The 20,838-nt window shown below is 35.6% G+C and overlaps 2 protein-coding genes across 4 annotated transcripts; one reads left to right on the plus strand and one right to left on the minus strand.

Moving 5' to 3' along the window:
* The first annotated feature begins 428 nt into the window (after window positions 1-428).
* Window positions 429-5,244, plus strand: LOC115971561. Of its 3 annotated transcripts, none has more exons than XM_031091555.1 (4): window positions 429-645; window positions 2,053-3,126; window positions 4,183-4,219; window positions 4,819-5,244. In XM_031091555.1, exons 2-3 carry the CDS (start codon window positions 2,231-2,233, stop codon window positions 4,217-4,219), a joined length of 933 nt encoding a protein of 310 aa, XP_030947415.1. In that variant the 5' UTR covers window positions 429-645; window positions 2,053-2,230; the 3' UTR covers window positions 4,819-5,244. The 3 variants fall into 3 exon arrangements, with proteins under 3 accessions (XP_030947415.1, XP_030947416.1, XP_030947414.1); XM_031091556.1 differs by having other exon boundaries at window positions 4,824-4,909; XM_031091554.1 differs by lacking the exon at window positions 4,183-4,219.
* A 9,255-nt stretch (window positions 5,245-14,499) lies between these two features.
* On the minus strand, window positions 14,500-18,127 carry LOC115972163 (cytoplasmic 60S subunit biogenesis factor REI1 homolog 1). Its single transcript, XM_031092344.1, has 5 exons — window positions 17,925-18,127; window positions 15,741-16,322; window positions 15,463-15,632; window positions 15,124-15,342; window positions 14,500-14,993 (listed from the first exon to the last, which is right to left on the minus strand). The coding sequence occupies exons 1-5, from the start codon at window positions 18,027-18,029 to the stop codon at window positions 14,834-14,836; spliced, it is 1,236 nt and encodes a 411-aa protein (XP_030948204.1). The 5' UTR covers window positions 18,030-18,127; the 3' UTR covers window positions 14,500-14,833.
* Between the last annotated feature and the right edge of the window lie 2,711 nt (window positions 18,128-20,838).

Genomic DNA, 20,838 nt, shown 5'->3' on the forward strand with positions numbered 1-20,838 from the left:
ATCTAACTCATTTTTTTTTTTTTTTGCTTATTTAATTTATGAAAAAAAGTTAACGAATACTCTAAATGCATTGATTTAAAAAATATTTTAATTTTTTTTATAAAAAATGAAAATAGTACTTAATTTTTTTTACCCTTTTTTTATATTTTTTGTAAAAATAATATAAAAACTTTCTTAATATATTTTATTAACAAATGTCCTAAAGACACTTATATAATGATCATTAATTTGTTTCCTTATATATACCTACCGACTTTTAGCTTTTCTACTCACAAGTCACCATTATATTTTTATCTAAATTAATTTTCTTAACCAATATAAAACCCACCAAAATAATAATGGAAAAAAAGGACATTTACGTCAATATACCTTAAAAAGGAAGGACTTTACCTTTTTTAACCTTCTTTTTTGGAAAAGAAAAAGAGAAATTTGGGAAAGAGAGAGAGAGAGAGGGAAGACCTTTACCTACCTCTACTTCTGAAGAGAAAGTCTGAAACTGACTCTCTCTAATCGCTCACAGAAACTGATTGAAGCCACCAAAAACTGTCTTTCTCTTTCTCTCTCTCTCTCCTCCTCTTACCTCTTATCTCTCTCTCTCTCTCTATCTGGGTTTTTCATTTCCACTCCTAAATTCGCCTATACGAGGTGAGTCAACTCATGTTTAATTTCCTATGTTATCATTTGATCACTTGCATGTCTGACTGTCTTTTCTACTAAATAAAGTTCAAATTTTTATGGGTTTTAGTTTATTTTTACTGGGTTTCCTTTGATTTTACTGAATACCCATGATTGTGTATTTAATTTTTTTTGGGTGCCCTTTTAATTTTAGTTCATTTTGTTCAATATTTACTTTTTTTAATGAATGCCCATGATTGTGGATTGGTTTATTTTATTGTTATTATTTGTTAATTTTGATGCAAGGGCCTACGGGTTCTTTGAGGAATTTAGTGAATAACTATGGCTTTGGATTGGTACAATATTTTCTCTTTTATGATTGGACCTACTTGGTTATTGGATCATTTTATAGTTGCTGTCTATTTCATGTTTGTTCATATATGTTATTGTAAAACTATGCTTTTTTTTTTTTTTTTCTTTTGCCTCGTTTATATTGAATTGTTATCTTTATTATTGAAAAAGTATGTGTTTACTTAAATGTTGACTTGATTGATTTGAAATGATAGTTTTAGTTTTTAAAATGATCACACAATATCAGCTACTGAATTTTTTTTTCCCTTACTATAAATTTGTTTGCTATTAGAGCCCATTGCTTTATTGTTCCTCCCTTAAAATTAAAATTCTGTTTCATCCAAACAATAAAAATCAATATATAATATAGCCTGTTTTTGGTTACTGAAGAGAACTTTAAAATAAGTGAAGAGGTCTTATGTTTTGTAGTACTAGTAGGCATACATCAATTTCTTTGCTTAATTTATATTTGTAAAATTCAGACTCTGTACATTGAGTATGAGATTTATGATATCATATTCTTTATAGAAACAACTTGTCTTAACAATGGTTTTCTATGTAACTGGTTCATTCAAGGAGAATTTTTGTAAGGCTTGAACCCTTTTGCACTGCTTTATGTAAGCGGTAATATATGGTTTAACATGGTCACTTTTTTTCTGAGACTCTTATAGAAATGAATAAACTAATAATGATTTTGAGATAGGGATTTTGATTACAAGGAGTAGCTGCACCTTGAGAATTTTCTTAAACTGGTGTCTCCTACAGGGATGGCACCTTTGTCTGTTGTCAACCAGAAGATAGTGGTTTTTGTTTTACTTATTTTAAACTTATCTATGCAGTACTTTTTCTCAGTTTTCCTAGTACTGTCTTTATTGGTTTGATGTTTTTCCTCAAATGTCCTATAATATGCTTTAGTAATTGTTTCAGACAAGGAAGTTCTGTCTTTTAGTTTCTGTGTTGTTTGTCCACCCCAAACAACCAAAAAGCGTTTTAAGTGGAAGTAACATTCTTAAACAACTTGTCTGCATATCTTTCTCTCTTTTTTCCTTGTTTTCATCCCACTTACTGTCATATTCTACTATGCAGCTCTATATGATGGCATGATGTACTACATCGAAGGGCTTGTTCTATTTGGTTTAACCTAAAAACTTGGCTAGGTTTTCCTTTGTACTTCCATCAAGCTTTTGTTCAATTGACAACAGCTATCTAAGGAGAGTGAGCTGCATGCTATCTGCGTGTGCATTTTCAAGTGAATAAACTCTTCATGGCCTTTAGACCTTTTTATGAAAGAGGGTTCCAATCCAGTGTATCCAGTATGGAGGATATTCGTTTAAATACCAATTGGGAAGATGTGATTTGCCCTATATGCTTGGATTTCCCTCACAATGGTGTACTTCTCCAATGCTCATCTTATGAGAAAGGATGTCGTCCTTTTGTGTGTGACACAGATCACTTGCACTCAAATTGCTTGGACCGTTTCAAAAGTGCTTATGGTATGTCGTCACCTTCAACATCTGATGTAACTCCCACAGAAAGCACTGAACCAGTGGTATCTGAAGTCTGTAAACCAAGTTGTCCCTTGTGTAGAGGAGAGGTTACTGGGTGGGTTGTTGTCGACAAGGCCCGTCTGTATCTGGATGAGAAGAAGCGTTGTTGTGAGGAGCATCAATGTAAATTTATGGGAACTTACACAGAGCTACAAAAACATGCTCAACTAGAGCATCCTCATGCTCGTCCATCAAAGATTGATCCCGCTCGGCAGCTTGATTGGGAGAATTTCCAGCAGTCCTCAGAGATCATAGATGTTTTGAGCACTATTCATTCAGAAGTCCCACGCGGGGTGGTTTTAGGAGACTATGTAATTGAATATGGGGATGATGAAACTGGAGATGAGTTTGAGGACTTTCCTGGGGATGAGGGGAACTGGTGGACCTCTTGTATCTTGTATCAGGTGTTTGATAACATTAGGAATTCTAGAAACAGAAGAAGGTCAAGAGTTAGTGATACAAGAAGGGGGAATCGACGTATAAGTTACGATACTTCCAATTCTGATGAAGGTTCTGTAACATCTGTAGATTATTCTGAGTATAGGGTAGATGAGACTGATGATGAATTTGTGAGTACAAATGTCCCCTCAAGGGGTAGCTCCAATCATCGCAGGTCAGTAGAGCTTCTTTCATATCTCAATTTTCTTATGAGGTACTTTTTATGTTCATGTCCATTGGATTCCAAGCTTTGATTTACTGGTTGATCTTATCTCTTCTTTAGTCAGATTCCTGTCTGCTTTTGATTTTGTACTTCAAATTCTTTGTGATGTAAATATTCAGTGTTTAAAATGAACATGATCTAAACCTCCCACCAAGAGAGAGGGAGTTCTCCAGCTTTTCTCATCACCTTGTTGTCATTGTTTCGTGTGAAGAGACCTGGAACATTACACTTCTAAACTGACATTTTCAGCTAATTCTATTGTATTTCGTCCCTAGGATTGTGGGGTAAGTGATTTGAACCTGAAGGTGGCTTTGGGTTTATGTCTGGCTTTGGAGTTAGTTATATAGGGTCTGTTTGGATACAGCTTATTTTGCTGAAGACTGAAAACACTGTAACAAAATAATTTTTATATGTGTGAAAAATTACTGTTCACTCTTTTTTTACTGTTCATTCGTGAAACCGGGACATAATGTATTGGCATAGTTTGTAATGGGTTTTTTTAATTTATTTAATTAATTTTTTTTTTAATTGTACTTTTCAAAGGTAGTTTGTAATGGGTAATTTTAACGATTGTCAGTGATAAATACTCTATTCTGAAAAGTATTTTGGTCATTGAACAATGACCTGGATGCATTACTTCTTTAGAACTTACATAACTAATCTGGTCATTACCTCTGCTGCTGTATCCTTGAAATATGATGGTATCTGCAGCTTTATCCTTGAATATGACAATTGTTTGCTACTTTTACTATTTGATAGCTAATGATGGTAATTTAGAATGTATAATTTAATTGAAATAAACTATAATATATACACCCTTTTACAATTTTAAACACTACTAGATGTGGTCAAATTTCGAAAAGTTTTTCTTACTGGAGTAGTCTTGAAGAGTGAGGTTAGAGTATGTGTCTATATCGAAATTAGCATGCATATGTTAGTTAATATCCTAGCATTTTCTGGTTTCATTATATTATAGCAAATTTATGTCTATTGCTGTTGTATTCACAGTTCTCGAAGACGCCGTTCCCGCTTCTATGACAATTAGGTATGCACTACCCATGGATTGCCTGCTTTCTCTTTTATGCAGGCTGTAGTTTACTGTACATTGGAAAATCTTTGATGATCCTATCTTTTGTCTTATAATGTACTCCCTCTGTGCCAGATTTGTAGTCCCTCCCAAGAGAATGTGCTATTTAAGTAGAGTGTGTTAAAAGCATTTCACTGTTTTACTTATCCAATTTTGTCCTACATTTTCTCATTTGTGTGTGTGTGTGTGTGTTGAAGGGTGTTATGGGAATAAGAGCATCTGTTAACGTCTGAATTTTTTTACATGGACAATAACTTTTGAGACACTCTAAAATGGAACTATGCTTTTTTTTTTTTTGGGGGGGGGGGGGGGGTGGGGGAGGGGGGTATGGGATAAGTAAATTTTGGAAGGGCAGGGGGAAAGAGAGATTCGAACTAGTGACCTCTGCTTCATGAAGTGGAAATATAGAACTATTATTTAGGGATGGAGGAAGTAATTATATTTCTTCATCATCAGATCCTGGTTTTCATTAAATTTTGACTTTGATCCCACTTCCCTGTTTGTAAGGGAGATTTGTATCTTTTTTATTCAAGTAACTCATTATTTTTCTTGGACAGCTTAGCAGTTAGCAGTGAAGTTAAAAAATGGAGAGATCCACTGGAAGTGGAAAGCATTGTATGCTTGCTGCAGATCATGTGAAGGTTAAAAACATGCAAAATCTGCATCTGGATCTTATCTTGTTAACAGTTGTAATGAGATGTGCTGATTAGACTTGGATGCACTTGAAAATTCTCGTGTGGTCATGTTATGACCACTTTTGTAACCTAATCATTTCTCTTTTGCTATAAAAACATTTGTTTGTACTCATATAGAAGTGGGAGGATGAGTAGAAGTACTATAACTTTGTGAAGGTTTGCTGATGACCTACCATTTTGTCTTACTTCTGTTCTGCTTACCAACTTGTGGCATTGCTACTATTCTTTACTACTGCTGGCTAATAAATATATAAAGTACCAACGCATCGTGTTAGGATGGTTCTTTTATGCATTTGCTTAATGGACAACTTTTCTTTCCTTATTTGTTCTTAATTTGTTTGATACCTATCTGGGCCAACTTGGATGTATTGCTTTAATGCGTACTTTTATATTGTATGAAAGATTTATTTGGCATGGGAAATTTTGGATGAGCATGTGGGCATTAGGGGTGTGCAGAAAACCCACCGATCCGCCAAACCCGACCCAACCCGACCCGACCCACTGGGTTGGGTCGGTTTTTAAGGCTTGGTGGGTTGGGTTGGGTTATCAAAAAAATTATTATGGCGGGTCGGGTTGGGTTTGGGTCATAAAATTACAAACTCGCCAAACCCGACCCGACCCACCTATATTTAATATATATTTAAAATATATTTTATATTTAATAATTTTTTTTTAAAAAAATCAATTGTAGGGTACTTTTATATATATATATATATATATATATATATATTATATTTAATAATTTGCATTTCCTCAATTCCTTCTACTAATACTAATTATATATATATATATATATATAATATATTATATAATTAATAAATTTTTTTAAATAACCAATTCTTCTTATCCTATATAAAAGCCAATTAATTCACACAAATTCTAATAAATTACTATGGTTGTTTAGTCATTAGTGTTGAGTCTTTGAGGAGTTACATTGATACTAATCTTTAGGTTTTTTTAATATATTAATATTTATATTTTTTTTCTACTCAATTTAATAATAAAAAAAAATTGTCAAACCCATGGGTTCAACCCGTCCCAACCCAACCCACGCGGGTTGGGTTGGGTTGGGTTGGACTTATGTGATGGGTTGGGTTGGGTCGAATTTTTTTTGACCCACCATGATGGGTCGGGTCAAAAAATTCCCTCAACCCGACCCAACCCGACCCATGCACACCCCTAGTGGGCATACACTGACAAATTGACACACCCACAAGTACATGGTATATTCTTCATGTTTTGAGGAAGTTAAATACTCTCAAGCGTGTGTGTGTGACTTAATACTTTGACCAAATATTGTTTGGAACCATGCCAGCGATATTCGAGGATATCCTGCAAGCAGCTTTGAGCACTCTTTCCCATGTAATCAATCAGAATGAATTGGCTAGACCCAACAGTTCAATTTCCAATAAAAATTCTGACGCCTGGCCTCTGTGATTCGGTGTTAAGTCTGTAAGCTTAAGATTTGCTTAAGCTTGAACTGCCTTGTTCTCCTGTTATGCATGCACGCACATCTTGTCTATTTTGATTTTGGAGGGACCAGCTCAATAATAACAAATCTCTAGTCCCAAAATTTTCACGGTTGGCTATGAATGTTTAATAGATTAATTAGAGTTAGTCACGTGTATGTTTTTTTTTTTGTCGTTTTATATTTCTTGAAGTCATAATATGTGCTACTTTCTTAATTAACATGTTCTGTTTTTTTAGGGACTAACAAAGGTGGGGATTTATCAAAAAAACTCACAAAGGGGAAGGGAAAAAAAGGATTATCTAGGCCAAAGTCGAAAATACGACATATGAAAAAGTGGGGAGCTAAATGTCGTTTAAAGTTTATAAAAATATTAAAATGATGTAATTTGATGTTGTTAACAATATGTCATTTTCGTAAATCCATGTTTGATGATTCTATCGTATTATTACATTTATATGCCTGATAAAGACGTTTCCTGTTTTGCTTTCAACATATTCAACGGGATCTGATGCCTTCTTTGCCAGGATTACTTGACAACCATTTTGTCAATGTCTTTGTTTTACACTAGTATGCATGTCATGCCATCAAAGATATGGAAAATTTTGACACATTTATTACAAATAATTTGACTTCAACTTTATTGGAAATAGAACTAGCTATAAAAGAAACCAAGATTGCAAATAACTTCACCTTTTTTGCCAAAGTCAGCTAAAATTTGAATTGTTCATTGATAAAAAAAAAAAAAAAAAAAAGAAAAAGAAAAAAAAAGTTCACATTGGACTAGTTTGCAACTGAGTAAATTGCATGCTAACTACGGTGTTAATCCAAATCTGTCTAGCACTATAGCTTAGCAAAATCATTTTCTTTTTCTTGTTTGATCCAACACTCACTCTCTCTCTCTGAGCGGCGTGGAGGTTGCAATATTGTCGACAATGAAGTGGTGGTGCAATCTCTAACAAGTGCAAGGTATCAATCCACCTCTTGCTAGATAGGAATTTCGATTTTAGTGTGCGTTTGGATACCGCTTATTTCACTGAAAATCGAAAATTGATAACAATAAAAAAATAATAAAAAGGTTATTGTTCATGTGCGGGTTACTGTTCATTTGCCTACTTACACTGTTCATGTCCAATGAACAGTGCAAGAGGCATTGGTCCTTAAAAGAAAAAAAAGAAAAAAAAAGGGCCAAAAAACACAGACACATCTGACACAAATGCAAACCAAATGGATACTTAGTATATGTCAGGCCAACGATTTGTGATGGGTTTATTCTCTTCATTTAGCACTGTGGGTGGTTTGGACATAGTTGTGGGTTGAAGTGTGTGTCAGTGAGAGGTGGTGATGGGAGAGAGACATGTGGAAATGAGAGAAGTATGAAGAAAAAAAAACAGTATGAAATAATCGACTAAAATACAAATTACACTTTTTAATTTTGTTTATTGAACTGTTATTTTGTTCTTCAAATTTTATTTTTATCATTTTAGTCCTTATAGTAACATAGTTTATGTTTGTTGTTAATGCTAATTCTTTTTAACTTTGTTTATTGAATTGTTATTTTGTTCTTCAAAATTTATTTTTATCATTTTAGTCCTTAAAGTTTATGTTTGTTATCAATGCTAATTCTTCCGTTCCGTCCATAAACTATATAACTATTACAAGTATTTTTTTGATTACTAAAAAATAAATATTAGCATTAAGTTTTTTTTTTTTTTTTCAATTTTTTTAAATTTTAATTTTAATTTTTTTAATTAGTTAGATAGTGAGAGAGGGGAAGGGAAAGTTCAAACCATAATAAATTATGGGAGAAAAATGCTTATACACCCCATGAACTTTTAACTACTAGCCAAAACACCTCTGAACTTTTTAATTGACCAATTTACTCTTTAAACTATACACAGCTGTCAAATCAATATCTTTGTTAATTTGGTGTTAAAAAACTAACAGTTAACTCATGTAAGAAACACGTGAGATTTAAAATATGAACAAATTACTGTCTAGGTGAAGTCAAATAAAATGAACAATTATGCAAAAGTTTGTCTTTACCTCAAAATCTTTAAAATGAACAATAATATATTTTGGGGCCCAAATAATTTATGGGCCGGGCCCATTTACCCGTGAGGAGGCCAAAGGCCCAAGCCGAGGAAGGCTATGGCCCAAGCTCGGCAAAATAGCCTTGGGATTCAGCCGGGGACAATTTAGTCCTCGGCAGACCCAAAGTCCCACCAGAAAGAGGGGTAAAAACGGTATAAGACTAAAACTAGGAAGAAATATCTAAAATATCCAGGGAATGCTGCCCTTATTGCCATTTAATACTCTGAACCTGACAGAGCTGTAGTCTTTGACTTTTACAACCACCCCCAACGACTTTGAATATGGGCTGATGGGACAAGTATCAGTCTTGGAAAGGTGGACCATATACATGGACGAAGGACAATGAACGCAGGGGGATATAAAAGAAAAGATAAGTAATCTAGAGAGGGGGCTGGGGAAAAATGGCAAAAAACTAGAGCCTCCCAGCCCACCTCCAGGAGAAAGATTCCAGGGGTGAAGAAAGCTTAACCACGCATGACCACCACGAAAAACCCACCACCTGGTGACTAAGGCCTAACCTTTCAAACCCACGCTCTACAAATGATATTGTTTGGGCCTTTCTACGTGCGAACCCAACACCGCTACGGTTCGTTACGAATCGAGTCCTTACAATTGGCGCCGTCTGTGGGAAAGGCTTGTGTGTTGGCATAGGCGGTGGGTCGAGAGAGTTCCCTTGTCATTTCTGACAACTGGTTATAGAGTTTTAGGGTAAAGTTCCGCTAGGGGCTACGCTTGGTAGCATTAATCGTACGGATAATTCTAGGGGCTAGGCTGAGGAGCTAACTCCCCTAAAGCCAAGGTCCAGCGCCAAAGGAAAACTAGGTTTTGGACAGAACCAAGGCATTGCATGGTTCTCGGACTCAAGCCTATGGGAAAACCAACTACCTGGATGAGGAAAACTAGGTTTTGGACAGAACCAAGGCATTGTATGGTCCTCGGACTCAAGCCTATGGGAAAACCAACTACCTGGATGAGGAAAACTAGGTTTTGGACAGAACCAAGGCATTGCATGGTCCTCGGACTCAAGCCTATGGGAAACCAACTACTTGGATGAGGAAAACTAGGTTTTGGACAGAACCAAGGCATTGCATGATCTCGGACTCAAGCCTATGGGAAAACTACCTGGATGAGGAAAACTAGGTTTTGGACAGAACCAAGGCATTGCATAGTCCTCGGACTCAAGCCTATGGGAAAACCAACTACCTGGATGAGGAAAACTAGGTTTTGGACAGAACCAAGGCATTGCATGGTCCTCGGACTCAAGCCTATGGGGAAACCAACTACTTGGGCAACCAATTTCTTGGATGAGAAGAAGATTGAGTTTTTGTAAGGTTGGCTACTTAATAACAATTCTAAGTTGCCCAGTCCTCGGCTCAAAAACTGTAAAAGGTTAATGCCAATAGGAGTGTTAAGAAAATGTTGAAACGCGTCACTATTTAGTAGCTTAGGGGGGCTGTTCATTTTGCGGGTGATATGTCCTCGGATGGTTACTTCCTACACTGCATCGTGCATTGAGCTATCATCTCGGCCAATTTTGGGGTAAGTATTGTTTTTTTTTACAGGTCGGCATTGTTATGCCAAACAATTCTATTAAGGTTATAGTGATATCTTTTTCTTAGCAAGTATTTTGGCCCTAAGTGTCATTGATTCAAATGCTATATTACTATGCCGAACAGCACTTATCAATACATAATAGCGCCTTTATCTTGGATAAGGGATTATGGCCCCAAGTATTGTACTATAAGGTCGGCGGTATGGTGCCAGACTGACTCAGTAGACCCATCATAATGTCCCTTCTTTTCCTGCCTAATGGGAGTTTCAGCCCTAAGTATCTTTTGTCTGATTCGATATTATTAAGTCGGATTGTTTTTATAGGCGCAGAGCAAGATCTTTCTATTAACTGGGACTTTGTTCCTAGACGTCGGCCATAGTTTTAAAAAAAAAAATCTTTTCATTCACAAGATTGTATGTCTATTCATTGCTTTATCATTCCGGAAATATAGAAATAGAGTATGTAAAATAAAGTGATAACAATTTTCATTAATACAAAGATGTATTACAACGAACAAAGAGGGGTTTAAACAAGCCTATACAAAAGATAGATTGCCAAAACAATAAAAAAAAAAAAAAAACAATACATTAAGTAAACGGTCAGGTCTCTTTTTAAACTCGTCTCCGAAATCCTTCCAAACTCTGCCTCAGTAGCGCCCATATCGAGAGAAGGACCTTCTTCAGAAGAAGATGGAGGAGATGAATGGAAAGAAGGAGGAGAAGAAGAGAGAAGAGATGAAAAGAAAGAAAAATGAGCAAAAGAGGGAGAAAGAAAAGCACCAAGATGGATCTGGTGGTGGAAAGAAGAAGAAAGAGAGGCAAAAGGAGACACCAGTGAACGAAGAGAGGAAGAAGCAGGGGCACTTGGTCCCTGCCTCAATCCTAACTCCTAGCACACTGGTGCCATGTTAGGTATGCTCATGAGAGAGCAGTTGGTACTGATAATGGGTGTCCTCGACTCAGTCACGTCGGAGGTTTGACGTGATGAGTCCCTGCTTCGGATTTTGGCTGAAAGAAAGGTGAGGTTGATTTTGAGTCTTCGCCATCCCTGCCCTGACCGAACCATTACGAGCTTTATTGGTACGTGGCGTTTACGGGAGGGGTATGGCTCCTTCATTACTCGTTGTTATGGTAAAGCGTATCACGATTTAGTGTGTAAACTAGTGGGTAAAATAAACTCTGGGGGAGGCCAAGTATTTCAAATCTTAGAAGGATGAGAAGGGACTCTTTATAAAAAACAATAACCTCCTACCTTCCCTCTTATACGGAGGGTGGAGCGGGAGGCATTTAATAGGTTCAGATCTCCAAAGGAGTCTGCAAATACAAATATGCCGGTTCCACTTCTCTACCTCATCAAAATAAACCGTCGGATTAAAGTAGTCTCGTAAATAGAGGTCATTAAAAGCGCGTTTTGGATAACCAAACGGCAAGAACGCATCAGGAGTAAAAATTAAAAGACTGTCTCGTAGACCGGTGCGTTTCCTGGGCAGACAGAGAACCGCCAGCATTAGTGAAAGGCCGAATTGAATGAGCCATAATAATAGCTCGGTATTACCAAAACCCCCCTTTCCAACTAAGAAGTTGGATAGCAGGGTTTTGAGGGGCTATTGTGGGGCCCAAATAATTTATGGGCCGGGCCCATTTACCCGTGAGGAGACCAAAGGCCCAAGCCGAGGAAGGCTATGGCCCAAGTTCGGCAAGATAGCCCTGGGATTCAGCTGGGGACAATTCAGTCCTCGGCAGACCCAAAGTCCCACCAGAAAGAGGGGTAAAAACGGTATAAGACTAAAACTAGGAAGAAATATCTAAAATATCCAGGGAATGCTGCCCTTATTGCCATTTAATACTCTGAACCTGACAGAGCCGTAGTCTTTGGCTTTTACAACCACCCCCAACGACTTTGAATATGGGCTGATGGGACAAGTATCAGTCTTGGAAAGGTGGACCATATACGTGGACGAAGGACAATGAACGCAGGGGGATATAAAAGAAAAGATAAGTAATCTAGAGAGGGGGCTGGGGAAAAATGGCAAAAAACCAGAGCCTCCCAGCCCACCTCCAGGAGAAAGATTCCAGGGGTGAAGAAAGCTTAACCACGCATGACCACCACGAAAAACCCACCACCTGGTGATTAAGGCCTAGCCTTTCAAACCCACGCTCTACAAATGATATTGTTTGGGCATTTCTACGTGCGAACCCAACACCGCTACGGTTCGTTACGAATCGAGTCCTTAGATATATTATATATTATAATTTTTAAAGTTATAAGAAATATATAATATCTAGCAATTCACGTTCAGCAACATATTTCAATAGTTGTATAGCACTAATATCCATTCACATTCAGAGTTACTACTTGCAATCTTCCACAGTAGAAAGTAAGTTGCAATAAAAAAAGAAAAAGAAAAAGAAAATGTAACAGCACGGAAGAGAGGGGCGACAAAGGGAGATGGGAAGAGATAGATACCAATTATCACAGTGGACTGAATGGCGGAGCAGTGGATTGGCTTGATGAGGTGGTGCTATGGTGCAGTATACCGTGAGACAGGTTTTTTTTGTTAAAAAAGAATGGTGATTTAGAATATGTTAAAGGAAGAATTAGGGTTTTGTTAGCATTTGGGAGAGCCATGGGTTGAGGAAATGGGCTAGATTAGGTTTGTTTATCATACCAAATATATTATTTTTGGGTATTTTATATCAATTTTTCTTGATTGGGTTTAACTTTTATTGGATTAGTTAAAATTTTTGTGCAGCCAATTCTAAAATCTAAATTTTCAAGGGGGCAGTGATAAAATTTTTGTTTAATTTGTGATTTTTTAACTAGTGTTAAAGGAAATTTTAAAAAGCCAGGGCCCCCTTGGCTTCGCCACAACCCAAACCCCAAATCTCAAAAACCCAGACGAATTTGCAAAATAACACCATTTTTCAAACAATTTCGTTGGTTAACATGGTTTCCAAACTATTTAGGAAATTAACATCTCAAATCTTTTAGACTCGAGTTTATTGTGGAAACTTGGGTCTTAGAGACTTGAGTTCCATGAAAATTATTCCTGTGGAACTTTTAAGACTCGAGTTCCCTAAACCCAAAGAGAAGCAATGAAACTTAAACAAACCCAAAGACTAGAGAAGAAAACGAAGGAACATCAACAAACCCAAAGACCCAGAGAAGAAAAGAAAATGAAGCCTTTGCTGTCGCCGTTGGAGCCTTCGTCGCCTAGAGCCTTCACCACCTGGGTTCAGTGGCCTTCACTATCGTGGTTTGATCTTCGTTGTTTAGGTTTGATCTTCGTTGTTTCTTCTTCGTTGTTTGGGTTTGATCTTCATGGTTCGTGGTTTTTGTGTGTATCTAAACTCTGTTGTTGGAATTGAAGTTGAAATGGGTTTGTTTGTTTCGTTTTGGGTCTCTGGGTTTGCTTGGGTTTGTTGATATCGTTTTTCTCTAGGTATGTTGAAGTTGAAGTGATTTCGTTTCTTTCTAGGTTGAAGTTGAGTTTCGTTTCTCTCTAGGTTGAAGTTGAGTTTCTCTCTTTAGGGAACTCGAGTCTATAAAACTCAAGTTCCACTCTGCCAGTAACTTGAGTTTATAAAACTCGAGTTCTACTCTGCCAGCACATAGAACTCAAGTTTCTAAGACTCGAGTTGCTATAGTGAACTTGAGTTTAAAATACTCGAGTTGTTAGTTTCCTAAATAATTTGGAAACATTGCTAACAAACGAAATTGTTTGAAAAGTGATGCTAATTTGCAAATTCCCTCTCAAAAACCTAGTAAAGCTCTACCTCCACATCTGTGGGGAAACACCCCAATAGCCAAATGGGTCCTCTTTGATAAACTCACTTCTTACTCTTTCATCAAGCCCTCTCAGATTGAAGAACAAGGCGATGATGATGATAATGATGAGGAAGAAGAAGAGGAGCAAGAAGGTGAAGATTCTTGGGGCTTTGAATGTTTTAGTCCAAGATTAGAGTCAAGTTGATCTAAAGATTCAATTGAAGACTTCGTATACGAGTTTTTAAATCTCACATGTTGCTCATGTTAACTGTTAGTTTTTTAACACCAAACTAACAAACATATTGATTTGGCAACCATGTATAGTTTAAGGATTAAATTGGCCAATAAAAAAATTCAGGGGGTATTTTAGCCAGTAGTTGAAAGTTTAAGGGGTTTATAGGCAATTTTTCCTAAATTACAAAGTTTATGAATGGAACTACAAACAATAATAATAAACCTTCTCAAAAAAAAAAAAAAAAAACACAATAATAATAAACATAAACTTTAAGCACTTAAATAACAAAAATAAAACTTAAAAGATGAAAATAACAATTCACCAAATTTAAAGGGAGCACATCACATTTCAGCCAAAATTCGATTTTAATAAAGTAAAACGAAAAACAAAAGAGAATTAGATGGGGGTAAATATTTGAAAGTAACAAACATAGAAAATTAGCTTCTATTAGACCGTAAAAAGGTTCTCAGGCATTATCATAACAGACAGCCTTTAAGAGGCATTAACAAAGATCAGAAGAAAATGTTGAAAATACAAACAACACTATTTCATTCAATAGAATTCATGATGGCCAGGTCCATCCAATCCATGTCTGACCAATCCCAGATGCTTACTGGATGTATATCGGGCTAGAAAGTATAAATCATTTCTGAGGGAAAAAAAAATACAGCAACTTCATAGGATAATAATAACCTTAATTTCAACAGAATATTAGCTATTATCATATATAACTTCAAAAAGAAAAAGAGCTGGTCTAAAACTAGTATGTGACATTGTTGGGCAGGTTCCGGATGACATTGCTCTTCATCCCAATCTTAGAGCGCATGGCCTCTACTCCTGATCTATTCATTTGCTTCATCACTTTCATTCTCACCATCTGTTCTCTTGACTGCACAGTAGCCAACCCCATGCTCCTATACCTGAAATGAAAAACAATTTCCTCATCATCACATGATTTCATTCTTTTATTGGTTATGTTGCCGAATAAAAGTAATGTTTGTGGTTTTCCCTATAGACATGAGGGCTGACATATGGGGTTTAAAAGCAAACCTTGAGGCCAGTGCTGCAGTAATAGCCATATTGTTCAAAGGTGAAGGTCGTGGTTTCTGGCGATAGTAGCGCATATATTCCCGGGAGCCAAGTGTTTTGGTTGATTTTCCCTCATCAGATCTTCTAGTTATAATGAGCTCAGAGCCACCACTCCCAAATTCTACATTGTTGTCCATGTCACCTGCTGCAACCAGCTGTTTGCCCTCTTCATCCACATAACTATAACCAGAAAAATAATTATACCAAAAAGAGTCAAGCTTAGGCATATGAACATATATAGCTATAAATATTGTTAGTAAAGAATTTAGTAGAACCCAAGTTGTAAGAAAGACTAAAAACCTGCTGCTATAATCATAAAAGTCTTCTAGCTCTGCTTCCTCCTCCTCATCACCATCACCAAAATGTACTTTGCAATGACTTTTAGCAACCATATGCTTTCTAACTGCTTCCAAACCGTTAAAAGGTTGGCACCGATCATTACAGTACAGACACATGAAATCTCTCTTGACCTGAAAAGAAAAGATGAGAGAAAATGGATGTGAAACCGAATAACTGAAAAGCTGCAAAATAAGGAACAGGTTTCTACTAAGAACGAACTTAGGCAGATGTTTCAGTACCTTAAGGCCAAGATATGTAAGGAATCCTTCTGGGTCCTTTAAATACTCAACATCAGGAATGAAGAACCCATGCTGCTTGTGCATGTGAACCATGCAGCTCTCTATGGTATCATGCTCTAGATCACACATAAAGCAACTAGATGGATCCAACTCCTCGTAGTCATCATCATCATCATCCTCATCCATGTCATTGTCAGAGCCAACCTCACGTACATTCAAATCGGTTAAGGACTTTGTGGCTTCACCAACCAAGTCTTCTTCTGGATCAGCTTCCTCCCAGTCGCTTTCTTCACTCTCTTCATCGTTTACCTCCCTTTGTGGGGGTGGCTTATTCACAACACGACGCGGAAGTGGCTTAACTATTGCCTTGTCCTCTTCTTCATTGTTTGTTCCTTGAGAAGCCCGCATGATGTGATTTCGAGATTTAAGATGCTCAGCATGAGCCTTAGAACTTCTATACCCTTTCCCACAAAGACCACAACTGTAGAGCATGGGAGTTTCACTTGACTGGCCTTTCTCTTGAGCAAGAGCAGTTTGTCTAGCTACAAATAATGCTTCAGTCACTCCAGGAACCCCAGCTACCTGTTAATTTACAGAGAATAACAAATTATAAATTTTTAATAACTTATTGAGCACAGCAATCAGGTTTACCATTGCATAGGACGGCACTTACAGAATAATCAAAGAACACCAGAGAATTATTTCTTATATAAGAAAATCAAGATATACCAACTAAACTTTTTTTGAGATATATACCAACTAAACTTGATTAGGCATTACATTGTAAATTTCTGGTATCCAACAGTCTACTTGCAGCTGAAGTTTTCTTTCACAAGTTACTATTGTAGTACCAAAACTAATTTTTTACATTTCCAAAATGTAAGTTGAGCTAACTAATAAATGTGATGATCACAGTTGACAATGAAATGAAACAACACCAAGCAAAGGTTGCAAGTGAAGCAAACTTCAACAGAAATAAAATTACCACTATAAACTTCATTAAGCAATTGCAAGTTGAAAATGCTTCTTCAAGAAATCAGTTACAAGTAAAAGGCTATATTACATTATGTACAGTGCAATAATATAAAGATCACTTAGAATTTCTTCTCTGAAATTAGTTCCCAAAAACACAATTGAGATGGCTTATATTGCTACATAAAACACTCAACGAACCTAAAGAAGAAAAATCCAAGTAGGAAAAGCCAATGAGCTCAACCTCAAAAGACTACCTCATTCCATAAAAGTAGGAAGTAGGATGAGGTTGTGGGTCCAAGACCCACTCGATGTGTTTGTAAAAATTAATTGCCATGGGAAGTTTCGTTTGCAACACAACACCCATTCCATTAATCCGATTTCCCATAACATAAATGTTTTCATTCATTCCAGCCCTGTTTCATTTCACTAAAAGAAGGGGGACAAAACTAGTTTGCATGATAAACCTTGTCCAAATTGTCATGTTATCTTCCGTCTATTTATCTCCACTGCAAACCAAATTCATAGTTAACTAACTTTCATAACAATGGATATGTACTCGTTAATTATTTCCAATCTTAAAACATATTTTCACTCGTCACTCAAAAGACATTGATATCATAATCCTAAAATTACTAAGTAATCTAGTTACAATTTTTTTTGTTGATAATTCAATAGTTGGGGCGGGTGGATTTGAGCCCTAGCCATCTCTATTGGAAACACCAGAGATATCTGAACATTTTTCCTAACTTCTAACAACCTTTGTTTTTATTTTATTTTAAAAACAACTAAACCCCATTTTTGTACCAGAAGAACACCAATTTGAAACAACGTTCTTACACATTACGAAGCATAACTTAGAGCATAAATCTCAATCATTCATCATTATCAAAAAAATATTTTCACAATCCCTGTTTGCTTAACAAGAAAATCAAATTCCAATTTCTTATGTGAACCCTTCAGCTCAATTAGAACCATACGCTTCAATTAGAAACATAATATCGATTATTAAAATCTTAATTCCTTATATCTTATTATTATAATTATAATTTTCCCTCTACCGTTAATTGTGAAATGACAGAATCGAATAACCTAATCTATTATTATAATTTTCCCTCTACCGTTAGTTGTGAAATGACAGAATCGAATAACCTAATCTAAACAACAATGAATAAATGATTGATATATGGGGAGGGAGAGAGAGAGAGAGACCTTGCGCTTGAGATTGTAACGGTGCCATTCGGACTTGTAATGTAGCTTTTGCTCGGTATCGTCGTTGAACTCTTTGTTGCAAGCGTTGCAGGTTAAACCAGGCATTCTCTATATATCAAATATTTTTTCTCACACAGAAAAAAGGAAGAGAGATAGAGAGAATCGGAAAGTGGAGGCGGAGGCGAGACCTATTTATATGTAGAGTAGAGTAGATGATGAGTTAATATACTATACTATACGGCGGCTCGTAGACGGTGAAACCGTGGACCAGACAAATACGACTCGCTTGCGCAATTGCTAACGTATTGGTATTTGGGCTTATTGCGAATATAGTAGGGCCTTTGGGCCTGATTCCTCTAGTCCTTTATTAAGCTAAAGTTTGGGCTTCTCTGTTGAGATTGGGCTACACAAGTCAAGAACCTAGATGGGATCACCATTCATTGGGGTGAAAAGGGAGACTATGAAAAATAAGGAGAAGGAAAAATGGGAGAAAAATGTGATTTTTTATTATGTTAATAATAAATAAAACTAGTTGCTGACATGTATGATGCACGAGATAGTTAATTAAAAGTATTTATTTTGCTTAAAAGTATTTATTTTGCTTAAAAGTCTATGACTCGACTTAAAAAAATGCATAATTTGAAAACGAATGAAAATAAGTAATTTTTTGTTCAATATGATGGTCGAGAAAAATTCTTTTTTATTTCATATTATTGGTTCCACATAACACATTCCAATGTGGGGTATTCTATGGTGATAACTTCACACAATACTCAACTGCAATATAATCTATTATCCACCGCCAATCTAATCTATGTTATCTTGATAGTAGATCTACAAATTGCATTCTCATATCTTCCGTCATTTAGAAGGTAACTGAAGTAATGATTGTATGTAATGTATAAATTTTATTCTTGTACAATATAAAATTATTAAAATAAAATCTAATGTTCTAAAAAATTTTTGAAATAGAATTTTAAATTTCTTAAAACTTAGTTAATAGAGTTTCAATTTTACCTAAAAATGAACTATCACAATTAATGAGAATTTAACTATTTTTTGCAAAGAGAAGATAACCATAAATCCAAATTTTATTTTATAACATAAGATGTTACAGTTAGATTTGTACCATGTGTAATATGTTAATCCATTATGATAGTTCCAAATAATATTCTAATACCTATCTATATGAGTTTTCTTTTTAATGATGAAAAAAAGGATGAAGTTTAATAGAAGTCTTTTAATTGTAAATTTTTTTAATCATAAAATAGACTCTATCTAAACTCTAAAGGAAAGCATTTGAAATAATCACATCATTGACACCATATCATGATGGTTGCAAATAGCAATACTATTATTCATGATTAATAGATGAATAATGAAATTATGAATTAACCATTTAACAATTCAAATACCAAGTTTAAACTACAACAACACATATATAGAAGACTCCAAATATTGGAACATACTTCTTCTGCCATTTTCATTATTCAATCAAAACCAAAGTTTCAAAGATAATTCCAATTCAATTAAACCCAATATATACATACACATGAACGTAAAGAATTCCAAAAATAAAATCAACAATCTCCAAAAGACTCTGCTTAATACAATCACTATTTATTTATTAAATTTTTTTTTTCCAGATTGTGCGTGTTTTGAAGGCGCTCCAAGAACCAAAATCAATGTAAGAGACTGTACAACAGAGTGGTGTTGGAAGAACAATCCCAAAAAAAGTATTTAAAATATAATATAGGAATGAAAAGCCAAGTTGAAATTGTAACAAATAATCCCTAAAGAAAACCATTTATAATATAATATAGGGTTATGGATTCCTAATCAAATTTGGTTAGGATTATGGATTCCTAATCAAATTTGGTTATGTAATTTGGTTATGTTGGTAGAGTCTATTTGATATAAAATTTAAATCCTATTGAAATTAAAAATGATATATATTTGTCGAGTCTCATTTGATATAATTATAGAGTTTAAATCCTATTGAAATTATAATTTCTAATCAAAGTTAATATAAAAAAAATGAAAAAAAGGAGAGAAAGAAACATGATCGATTTTTTGAGATAACAAATAGAAGCTGTGGGGACAAGGATCCCAAATTTGATTTAAATGAGCAGTCAAGGTTATTTCCGAGGATGCACCTTGGACCTCAGGGACGAGCATTAGTTATGTGAGACGCATAAAGTTAAAACATCAATAAGGAAAGAAAGCGGACTTGGCATAGAGTATGAGAAGGATGAAGAAAGAAGGGTATAGAGGCCATCCCCTCCACATTAAATACAAGACAGACACTCCTCTGGCCGCATTAATGAAGAAATGACCATGAATTGTGGTGGCACAGTTAGGATTATAGGGTAAAACTTGCTAGTATGTTCTGGATGGGACAGGAGTTCTGGGAGTACAATCTCAGTCCTCCAAGTATAAGATTCAGATGAGTTGTAGCTGGGTATAAAAGCAAAAGGAAGATCTAGATGCCAGGGGAGACAAAAAAAGAGAGGAAAAAAAAAAAAAGAATCTATTTATGTGTAACCCTAACCTCGAACTACGCTCAAGAACCAACACTTGTATTTTTTTTTCTTAACTAGTTCTTAAACTGTGGATTAATAGAAGAGCTCAATTCTATGACTTAAACCTTCTTAGTTCGCGCATTGGATATCATAATCAGATTTAACTCCCCATCTCTAAACTAATTATTGTGATAGCGTACAGTAAAATCTTCATTTATTTCCACAAGTTGATTAATTGTATTTTTCATCGTTACAGAAGTATTATTAATAAGAGGAAAAGAGTATACAAAGAGCAAAAAGAAAATAAAAGAAAGAGAAACACTATAAAAAAGAGGTCTAGCGGTAGAACAACACAACCTGCCTATACTATCCAAGCTAGGAATTCGAGAATT

Source organism: Quercus lobata, chromosome 12 (genome assembly GCF_001633185.2).
Source record: "Quercus lobata isolate SW786 chromosome 12, ValleyOak3.0 Primary Assembly, whole genome shotgun sequence".
Lineage (NCBI taxonomy): Eukaryota > Viridiplantae > Streptophyta > Magnoliopsida > Fagales > Fagaceae > Quercus > Quercus lobata.

Coding starts and splice junctions, on each gene's coding strand:
- LOC115971561 (XM_031091554.1), top strand. CDS start 2,231: ATGGCCTTTAGACCTTTTTATGAAAGAGGGTTCCAATCCAGTGTATCC. Junction 3,127..4,818: donor GGTAGCTCCAATCATCGCAG/GTCAGTAGAGCT, acceptor TTTCTTGGACAG/CTTAGCAGTTAGCAGTGAAG.
- LOC115972163 (XM_031092344.1), bottom strand. CDS start 18,029: ATGCCTGGTTTAACCTGCAACGCTTGCAACAAAGAGTTCAACGACGAT. Junction 16,323..17,924: donor GTTACAATCTCAAGCGCAAG/GTCTCTCTCTCT, acceptor GTAAATTAACAG/GTAGCTGGGGTTCCTGGAGT. Junction 14,994..15,123: donor ACTGCAGCACTGGCCTCAAG/GTTTGCTTTTAA, acceptor TTTTCATTTCAG/GTATAGGAGCATGGGGTTGG.